This window comes from Pithys albifrons, chromosome 8, assembly GCF_047495875.1.
Source record: "Pithys albifrons albifrons isolate INPA30051 chromosome 8, PitAlb_v1, whole genome shotgun sequence".
In the NCBI taxonomy this organism is placed as follows: Eukaryota; Metazoa; Chordata; class Aves; order Passeriformes; family Thamnophilidae; genus Pithys; species Pithys albifrons.
The window spans coordinates 32562019-32573268 of record NC_092465.1 but is presented as its reverse complement, the minus strand read 5'-3'; the positions used below and the strand labels follow the sequence as shown (position 1 = coordinate 32573268).

Below are 11250 nucleotides of genomic sequence, written 5' to 3'. Positions count from 1 at the left end.
AATGTAAGTCTGTACCCACATACTTTACAAAATAAAGCATGTTACAGGTACAAAACATTCTATATACTGAATGACCAACAAATAAATGCACTGTAACATTGTTCTCTCAAACACCATAAGCCTAACAGCTAAGCTCTGAAAATGACATTGACAGTAAGCATCTTTATTTCATCAGCCTTCTATTGTCATTTAGCACCATCACTTTTTTGTTGTGTTTTTTTTTTTTGCCCTGCCTATCTCCTTTCTTGAAATAACACGGAAGCATAGCACCTTTTAACATCTAAAATAAAAACAGGAATATTAATTGCATCCCAACTTCCAGAGATGAGGTAGCTTATGCTAAGAAATGGTGGAACTGTCCTGCCTTGACAACTCAAGGCCAGTACGTCAAATTACTGGTGATGCATGTCTGGATGTCAGCTAAAACCAATGAATTTCTAAACTTTCTTTATTAGCAATTGATCTGTATACATGTGAACGGTTTGCAATGTACAGAAATTGGCACCACATATAACACATCTGTATGATTTGATATGCAATAGCATCTCAGATGGGCAAGTATTGGAAAATCAACAAGTATTTGGTTTAAGTTATATTTTTAAGATTAAGGAAAATTTAATGGAATTACATAGATACATTGTGAGAAGTGAAGTCTGGTCTTAAAATTTAATATATGGGACACCCCTACTGAAAACTCACATTTACCCCAGTAATGTTTTTACTTCATATTCCTACTTCAAATTAATCATGACTATGGATCACACTTCTGAGCAGACCTACATAGGAAAGTGCAGGAAAAACAACACCAAATTAAGATGATCTTGTCTGAAGAGTTTCTTCTACAAAAGACAGATTTCTGTGTATGTCTATTGTACTGGCAACCATGGGAAAATAAACTGGGGTAGAGGGAGTAAGTATGACTGAAATGTAGTCAATGGTTCACAAAAGTGCTCCACTTTTCTGTTACTCAGTATGCATGAAAGCAAGAGAAATAATCCTACAGCTTTACATAGTCCCACATTAAAACTAACTGTTTTGAATACCTGTAAATTTCAAAATTATTTGAAACAATACCAAGGAAAAAGATTCATATTACTTTTAAAAGGTGGTCATCAATCCTCTCAACCATTGTATTGTTGTACTAAAAAGTTGGTTCCAATCACTTAAACCAGAAGGTTTGTAAGTAAAATAAATATTCAGAAGGAGGCCGGGCATTTAAAAAGAGCTGTATATACAATGCTGATCCAGTATCAGCCATTACTTCAAGAGTCTCAGGATTAACTTCAATCAGTCTAAGTTCATGTGTGTAACTGCTGCTGTTGCTGGGTGGTGTGTTAATTCCCCCCTTCCTCTTACACAAAGCAAACCGGCCCAACTTCAACTCCAAATTCCTGGTCCGTGCTGCCAATGTCCACTGGGGCAATATCTATGATAGGTAAGCGTGCCACATTCTGTGTTCTGTACTCAAAAACAGTCTTGCCCACATTCCCATTACGTTTCTAGAAGGAAAAGAGAGAAAAAAAAAAAAGAAAAAATTAGGTTCTAGGGCAGAGCTCATGACAAAACAGCCAGAATTCTAATGGAGAGTCAGTTGTCTGACTGCTCAGAAAGATTTCACTCTACCTTTGCTGAGCAACACACTCTGTCACAGCCAGCCTGCACTTCCCTTGGGTTATTTTGAAATGTGTATAGCTTGTTACCTTGCTGTGACAGTAATGAACAGACCTGTCAGACTGACACAACAGCAGTGATTTTTCTCTATGCCATGAAATTCTTCTCTGTGTGTTACTATGTGCCTGCACACATAATCATGGGCTATGTGACTTTAAAGGACAGAGAGCACTTCATTTATTTCAGGTAGAAGACTAAATTTAGAAATATTTGCTGGTATCTTGTACTTGACTGAGACTGCTATTGAACATGAAAAAATCTACTAGTTGCAGGTTTCTACTCCCACTAAGAATTTTTGGGGGCAACATTTCAGCTCAGTTGGGTCATAGTACTCATTGGAGTAATCAAATGAATTCTCCAGCTTATTGAAGTTTCTTCCACAGTGCTACTGCAATAGTCTTACCCATCTGGTAGACAAATGTTTGTGATTCCATACAGAGGCAAACAAGTACTGGGAAATGCAAAATGGCAAGATACATATCTCAGTATGCTCACTAATAAGTAGTAATTTGTAAATATCCTCCAAATAGTGAGACTTCTATTATGTGAAGATCAAATTGTAGTAAAATGCCTATTTGATCAGCTACATGTACAATTCATGATAAAATGCTGCAGCAGTTTAATTACTTCTTTCTATGGATTTTTTCCCAATTCAAGAAAGAACTGAAAAGGAAAAAATGTCCTTTTTCTCCACAGCAAATGGCAAACCCCCCTTAAACTTACAGAGCAGCTGTCATGCAGAACAGTGTATCTGAATCGGCTGTTCCCCTCTGCTTTGATCTCCAAGTCATTGGCCCCTTTCAGAATCACAGCTCTTTTCAGGTTCTTTGTCTGGTCATCCATGTACCCAACACTGTTTTTACAAAGGTAGGTGATGTTCTGGGAAGCTTCCTTTGATAGGAGTCGTAGGAATGTCATCTGAGTGACAGCTGTATCCCCATACACGAACTGTAAAGATGAAGAGATAGGCCAACTTACATTACATTACTATTCATTCAGAGTTGATGACTTTTGTAAAATCTGTTAGTATCATAAGCCCTTTCAGACATGACTAGCAACACCCCTACACATAAAATCTAATAGTTTCTTTTGTAATTTGCTGCCAGGTGAGGACAAGGAAATGCAGACCATCTATAACATGGAGAATTTTGGAGAATTTGGCCATAAAGCTCTGCAGCTGAACAAGTCAAAGGCAGCTGGGCCTTCACAGATATGCCAAATTTTGGAGTGAATTCTGCTTCATTTCAGAAAGGGACTCTTCCATATGAAATAGTGCATTAGAACAACACTGAAGCAGATAAAAAATGTCAAGCACAGAAAAGCCTTTTACAGTGTACCTGCTGTACTGCAACTCCAGCAACTTGTTTTCTATAGGGTTTGTATTGTATTTAGAAGCATCACAAACAGCCACATTATGACTATATAAAAATAACCATACATTTGCATATGGCTTTACCAATTCGAACAGAATTTTGACAAATGGTTTACAAAGTGACACTGCTTCTATAAAGACAAGCAACTCTTTTTACTAATAACATAAATTCTAAAATTCCTGAGGCATTATTTTCCCTATCTGTGCAGGTTTCATTTTATTAATATTTTATGAATGAGTGCAACATGTAAAACAACAGTCAAGAATGACTAAAAAGTTATACACCAGTAAAGAAGAAAGAAAAACTTATTCACTGACATGGTCATAATTTATTTAGCAACCTTGGACACATTATTTAGAATCCACAAGAAGTGTATATGACTATTACACAGCTCATACTATTAGTTAACAAATCTGACTGTTTCAAAAAATTAGAAATATTCTTTAATAATATTCCTCAAGATCATTTATTCTGCAAAGGAGCACCTGACTTACAAAACCACTCTAGGTAGCTCTGCAGGCAGCTAAACATCAGCTGTGATATCTCAGGTCATGGCAAGATCTCCTGAATTTAACAATAAGTGAAAGTATCTCAAAAAAGCAATCAATATCACATCTGTTCTCAATATCACATCTTGTCAGCTGCTGAAGTTCTGAACTGTTTTCAGAACTCCACTTGATAACAGCCTTATTTTTCATACACCAAATACTTAATTTAAAGAAAATAACTCCCTAGAAAATAACACTTGAAGATATTTTCTGTGCTTTTAATAAATCAGGAATGAAAATGGCAAAACCTGGTTAATTAGTTATATACTTTGCGTAGGATAAATTTCTGTTATTTGTTGAGATCATTAAGCCTAATTTTAGAAATTACCACAGAGGAAAAACCCAACAGAAAGGTGAGTGGAATTTTTCCTGGCTAGAGATTGATGCAGACAGCATGGGTCAGTCTGACACATATGATAACAATCACACCTTCTTTAAAAACAAATCTATAAAGCAAGTTTTGTCATTTTTAACAGTAAAGAGTTTTCTGAAAGGAAGAGTAGAATTCAACTGAAACAGCAGAGATCTGTTTCACATATTAGGGTAAAAGTACACTTCTTTAAGGACAAGATAATGATTTAGTAAAATAGATGGCTAGAGATGCTGATGTTTTTGGAATCAAGAGAAATAAATGTATTCCATCAGAGTCTACTTATAGGCAATCCTGCCTTAGATGCACATACATTGTTTTTCCCAGCTATTTCCTATCTTTACTGAATGGTATTAACAATCCATTGAATATAAGCCAGTCAGTCAATGCTTACAATGTGTAACTGTAGCAGAATCTTCCCAGAGTAGCAGTAAAAGTTCTAAACCAAAAGTTGCACAGAAGCCAATTCTTAACATTAACTATATTTATTTACCTGTGAACCCCTGTTCATATCAAGGCCATACCAAACAGGCTTCAAGTCAGATGACCTGCTGGCCCACCACATTTTGCGAGGCACAGTAGATGGGTTTGCAGAAATACAGGTCTCTCCAGTGTCCATGTTGCAGTACACTTTTATAGCATCTTCAACACATCCTTGGTTAGGATCAATCCAATATTCACCTGCAAAGAACATAGAAAGGGATTTTGTTATATTATAAAGATTCTTGAAGTAACTGGGAAGACTTTAAGCAAAAGTAAATTGCAATTTGATGGAGTTTTTTTATGTGTGTTTCAGACATATGTTAATGTATATATTAATGTTAAGGTATATTATAATGTTGCTGATCAGTATGTCTAATATTTAAAACTGAGGAATTCAGACTTGAAAGCTGTCTATGGCTAAGGTTGTTTAAATTCATTGCAAAGCTTCTGAACATTCCAAGTACAGAAAGAACACACAGTGGCCAGAAGACATTTTTCTTCACACGTAAGAAACCAATGACAGCCCCTCCTAAATACTGATGTTGGAAGCAAAGTTTCCAGGAAATGGGACAAAAAGTGGTAAGGCCTGCCACAAATTATCTTTACCTTCCAGTCTGTTCTGATTTATCCATGTAAATTAAGGAAATTCCTAAACAGCATGTTAATGCATTACCACTTATGAAGTGCCACCATGGAGCAGTAGCAGAGAATTCTGGATGAAAAGAACTCACAGGTCATCAGCCCACACGTTAACACTTTTTACCAATAGCAATTAAGCAGATATTCACTATTGGTGTCCCAACCTGTCTCTGTCATCATGTAAGTGGTACTCTATTAATTTTAAAATACATCTGAATAAATACTGAATAACTAAATCTGGGAGGCATCAGAATATATACTTCATTGGCAAGAAGAAATAATTTTTTGAGAAAAGTTTTCAAGCTCCTATTGCAAATGTCAATTTAGGCCATCAAAATCTGTATTACACATATTTTTTTCCAGTGCCCAAGTATATTCTGCAGCCAAGACAGCATCCCAGAGCATACACAGGATGATGTGTTTGTACGCACCGCTCCTCTTGGAGGGGTGACACAGCTTCAGGTCATCACAAGTCCGTGCTGGGTGTTTCTTGGAGCCATCTGGGCTGCGCATGGTCTCAATCTGGCTGCTCAGAGACTTAAGTGTGGCATGGACTCCTGGGTCTGTTTTATTGTGATCATCTGGGGCTGCTTCATCTTCAGTAAACTCTGGGAGAGGATCTGCCATAGCATCGTCATAGTGTCCCATAATGTCACCAATGGCAGCAGTGAGGTGGCCTGGAGGTCCTGGAGGACCAGGTGGACCAGGCTCACCTGGTGGACCCTAAGGAGCAAAACAAAAAAGCAATTGAGGCACAGTAAATACCATGCAAAATGACAGCAAAGCCAGACACTAAGAAAATCCAAAACTTCAGGGCCAGTCACCCTAATGCACAGAGAATAATTCAGATATAAACAATTCACCTTTTCAGGTACCAGGGTAAGAGATTAGAAACACATGTGAGGCATTTTCTCTCCTTCATGTCCTCTCTGATTTTCTTAGCGCTTTGCTCTACCTTTTCCTACTCGTGATTTTAGACACAACAGCTGGAAAAAGTCACCAAGGAATGGCCTCCTCAGTCTTTTTATTTTAAGCCATCTGTTTCTCCTTGTTCAAATCCCCGCCTAATAACTTTATTTCTTAAATTCCCAACAGCTGTGATTTTGAGAGCAATCTAAGATTCCTGCTTCCCCTGGGTTGCCTCAGGCACATTTTCAATTAGTAAAATTTGACACTAGAAACATCTTTACATTTATCCAGCACGGTGTTGAGCTTTCTGACTAGAGAACTCAGGGTTTCTAGCTTGGAAGAGCAGGTGTTTTCCTGACTGAGTTTTCCCACATGACAGGTTGTGAGGTCCTTCTGTCGACTTGAATTGTGACACATGGGGAGGCAACTGAGTCTTGACAGAGAAGGTATCTGTTAATAAGCATATCTCCACCTACAAGCTCTGACAGCTCTTCTTTGGCAGCATAAAGCGTGTAACATACCTTCATTTGAAGTTTGGTGCTCAGATGCATGAGATAGGAGATCAGAACTGGCATTTCCTTTGAGAGTAGTTACTTCAGAATTTACAACTAGCACTCCAAATGCTTACTACAGAGCACACACCCAAAGTAACACATACTGTGTCTGAAAATGAAATCTTAACTTTTATTTCTTGCTTTTTGGTTCCAACTTCTAGTTGTGTGCAATCCACCATGGAAGGCAAAACTAGAAATACTGCTATGTGTTATTTCTCATACTCTGTCATTACACAAGTGAAGTATCTGGAGACATTATATTCTCATGCCCTGCCATCTCCTCTTCATTCAGGTGCTGTTGTCTTGACAGAAGGGGAAATACCAGTAATTGACAGAAATTCAAGTGAAACAGGGTGAATAACGAACAGGGTGATAAACATAATAAACACAGGAAATTGTTTTACCAGACACAAAGAAGGCAGAAATTGCCTTCTTTGTCTTGATTGTGATTTTGTTCCACCTCTTCCACTTCTTCCCCAAAATAAGCAACACCAGTTTGTTAATTCTTCACATGATTATTCAGATCACTTTTGTCTCAAATCCCTCTAATTTTCTAACTTATCTTCCTTGGAACAGCGTAACTATCATGCTATGAAAGGGTGCTGCAAATTGGTAAATGTGGAATATGCCTGGGACATTTAGCAGAAGTTTAGGACTTTTTCCAAAGTGGTAAAACCAGTTTTCATTAATTGTGAATCAGCTCATAGTTGGTGTCTATAAACCTCATACCAGGCTGAAGGTCAGCTGGGCTTAATGTTAGAGTTTGGGCTGTTTATTTGGACTGCAGGCACAAGGTCATATGGTACTGGTAGTCAGGAACATGGCTGTGCTTATTCAGTGCCACCTCTGTGGGACTGCCAGCTTTGAACTGCTTCTGGTTCCAGAGACACCAATGCTTAGGCCTGAGATTTTAGGACACAGCTGACCAAACAGCCATATTGAACTACAGATCCAGCAGGATCCAGTGAGCTAACTGCAGAAGTAGCCCCCAGGCTGGCCTAAGGAGAGCATAGGTGCATGAGACTGATACCATCACAGGTTCAGAAGATGAAAATGAGTAAGAAATAAGCCCTTCGAATACACAGCCTTCATGGCTGTTTATTGGACAAAATAACACATTTTATCATTTGCCTTGAGCTCTGGATGTTTGAGAAAGTGATGCAATGGACTGTTGAAAAAAGGTCATTATTTGAAGGCAATTTTTCCCACCAATTTACCTCAGGTCCAGCTTCTCCCACAGTCCCTCTAACACCAGGAGGCCCAATTGGCCCAAGTGGACCAGGATTCCCATCTTTGCCAGAAGGACCAACTGGACCTGGAGGACCCTAGAAAATTCAGGGGAAAGAAGGAATATATTTTAGCATTTGATAACAAAGTTATACAAAACAGCCCTTTATAAGCAATACCTTGTCCAGAAGCAATCCAATTATTTGTGTCTATTACCAACCTTTTAAAAGTCACCATTTTTCTTCTTTTGTAAAAGTAAGAAGGCAGTTCCAGTGCTGCTTTTCTCAAGTGATTCACGCCAGACAATGTAACGGATCAGCTGTATATTTTTAACTTAACTAATTAAGTGGGATCAGTTCCAGACGCTACATGGACTGGAGTAGCTGCTGTACACCCACATGCATACAGGCTCGGAGATGCACTGTCCCTTGGGGACATCCAAGGCAGTCATCTTTCTCTTTTGTTTTTGGCTGAATGAGAGATATGGGGGTATGATAGGCAGAGTAGCAATTAGCAGAGCTGCCACTTATTTGGCTTTGCATCAGTTGCAGCAAGTGTCTGTAAGAAAAGTCTGTTGTTATTCTGATCTCTTTATCTAGCTATAAAAGACACATATGTTAAAGCTTTACTGTATTAAACAATGTGATGTCTCAGCAAGAAATATTAGGGTAATCACCACATGATACCAAAGTCAATAAAAGCCACTGAAATAAAAATGAAGCAGAAACAGAAGTCTGATCATGAACAAAAACCCTCAAGCACAAAACACTTTAAACATCATACTCACCCTAGGACCAAATGGGCCTGGAATGCCAGGGCTGCCTTGTTCACCAATAGGACCCTAAACATAAAAAATTATCATATTATTGTGACATTTCAAGCACACGCCTTTAGTTTTAAAGCACTAATGTGTGATACACTAGATGTGGGATTAATAGGATTAAAATATACATGAACAATGGGTAGTACCTTTTCCTTAATTCCTTAGTAACTTAATACAATTTACTGGTACTTGGCTATACATAAAGTTGTTTCTGCAGAAAAGCCTTGATTTCATGGCATTTAGAATCAGAGTGTTGCACAAGACAATAACTGACAGGGCTAATGTGAAGTAAAAAGCTGATTTGGCTGTTGGGGTTTGCTATTGATGCCATTCCTGCATGTTGAAACATCCAACTTTTGCACAGGATCAATGAATAAATGTAAAAAAGAAAAAAGTGAGTTTTCTCCATTGTATTTCCATTCAACTGACAATGAAGTAATGAAGTTCTGGCAAATATTAGCAAGAGATACTATCACAGTCCTCATGGGATTTTGCTTTTGATTCCTTGACTGTAGGGAGTTCAAACACTGGCAAAAGAGCATTTCAGACTCTAAGCTGCTTATCTGAAACTACCAACATTTGTTACCATCTTGAGCTGATAGGTCATAGACTGTCAATGATCAGTCTTGCAAACAGAACAGGAGTAGGAGAACACACATCTTGCAACACACAGGTTTACCTCATCATGCAATAGTATTGTAAAGTTGCATTAAAAACATCATCAAGTATGGACAGCCAGGTCACTCATAAATACCTTGTAGGGGAAAAATAACTAGTTTGCTTTGTTTTCTGTTTTAACTGTGTTCCTGATACATTATTTAATTGCCAAGGAAATAAAATTATAATAAAACCAGAACAACTTACAGGAGGACCAGGAAGACCTTGAAGCCCAGTGAAGCCTCTGTGTCCTTTCTGGCCCCTATCACCTCGATCTCCATTGTCACCTTTGTCACCACGAGGTCCTTGGGGACCCTGTAAATATTAGTGATGAATTGTAAAATTCAGAACTGGAAAAAAAAACAACCTCAAACACCTCTCATTTGCTTTCAGATGCTGCACTCATATTTCCTTCCCTTCTAAAGCCAAAAAGAAGATGATGCTGGGGCAGGTCCAGGAATCTTAATTTTTTATCAACGAATAAGTAAATAATTACAGAAAACTCTTTTGTACTTAAAAATAGTTGTAGCAAATTTAGTCTACTTAGCTACCTAATAGAGTAAAAAAATCCCAAACCTATAATAATGATAATAAATAATTTACATAACCAGGTTTTTTAAGATTCAGAAATTTCTTTGTCTTACTGGATGTGCCAAATGATTTTTGTTGATGAGATTGAAATACTAGGGATCTCTCACAGACTCAGAATGATAAGATATATTCTCAGTATGAAATCCTCCATGTTCCATCTTTATTTCTCACAGTTTCTTTCACCTTCACTATGATTAGAGTACAACTGAAGTTACATCCTCTAACTACACACAACATCCAGACTCCCCAGTACAAATAGCTTGCTTTTATTACTGTCACAATTTCATATTTTTTTTTAGTTTTGATAGTTTCAAACTTCTCATACAAATTCAAGAATCAGTGGAAAATATGGCTTCTGCTTTCAATTCTATATTTCTCAGCCCAAATTAAATGCTAAATTCCTCAATGCCAGATTACAAATATTTTATCAATTACATCATTATCACTAACTACTCAATAAACTTTTCTTGTCTCTAAAATGACATCTGCTTAGGGACAGAACAACATTGTTTTGATTTTCTCATGTTTGTGATTAATTTTCTGTTCCAAGCTTGGATTGTAAAAGAGTTATGTAACATAAAAAAGATGAGTTTTGTTTGTTCTCCATTTGGACTGAAGTCAGAAATTCGAGTCGAATTAAGGAAGTTTAATGGGAACAGGTGAGTTAGTTGTATTTCTACCATTTTGACCTAAAAGTGTGCCTTCTTTTTAAGCATTCATTTCTTTACCCTTTATTTAAACACAGCCTCCAGCCATTTGTTACCTTAGGTCATACTATTGTTCAGACATGAACACAGTCTAAAATAAAGAGGCTTCCAAAGCCTTTGTTATTTCCATGTGGAAATATTAGAGTACCTAAACAGGCTACAGCTCAGAAGACTACCTGCACCCAGTTGCAGTCACAACGCTACAAGCTGGCTGAAGCCCTGTTTAGTGTTCTAATTTGGGCTGAGTTTCTCATCCTCTTTCCTGTGAAAGGTATCTCAGACAAAACCAGAGTGACCATGGACAACTTACAGGCAAGCCTCTTTTTCCCGCACGACCTGGGGGACCCATCGGACCTCGAGAACCCTACAACAATGGCATACAGAAGGGGTGTGAAGCAATGCACAAAAACACACAGAGCAGTTTTTTGATAAACAAAGTATTTGCAAAAAAGTCTCACTTACAGTTTCACCCCTTTGACCTGCATCTCCTGGAGGACCAACAGGGCCTGGAGTTCCTGGACCCCCTGGAGAACCTGGTAAACCTGCAGGGCCAGGTTCACCACGATCACCCTGCAAAACAGGATTTCAACATTATTTATCTAAAAAGAGGACTTGTCTAGACCAGTAGCATTGCTCATCTATTTTTGACCACTTGCAATCAGCAAAGATATTCCTGCTGCAAGAGATCAAGTCTGCAT

General features: G+C 37.9%; 1 protein-coding gene across 1 annotated transcript in view; it reads right to left on the bottom strand.

Annotated features, from left to right (window-relative positions):
* Positions 1-416: 416 nt before the first annotated feature.
* Positions 417-11250, bottom strand: part of COL5A2 (collagen type V alpha 2 chain) — a 103261-nt gene continuing 92427 nt past the window's right edge. The window contains exons 46-54 of the mRNA XM_071561975.1: positions 11015-11122; positions 10863-10916; positions 9462-9569; positions 8562-8615; positions 7765-7872; positions 5516-5807; positions 4456-4643; positions 2395-2619; positions 417-1499 (exon numbers count right to left, since the gene is read on the bottom strand). Coding sequence (XP_071418076.1) covers positions 1353-1499; positions 2395-2619; positions 4456-4643; positions 5516-5807; positions 7765-7872; positions 8562-8615; positions 9462-9569; positions 10863-10916; positions 11015-11122 — 1284 coding nt within the window. The 3' untranslated portion in view covers positions 417-1352. The remainder of the gene's footprint in view (positions 1500-2394; positions 2620-4455; positions 4644-5515; positions 5808-7764; positions 7873-8561; positions 8616-9461; positions 9570-10862; positions 10917-11014; positions 11123-11250) is intronic.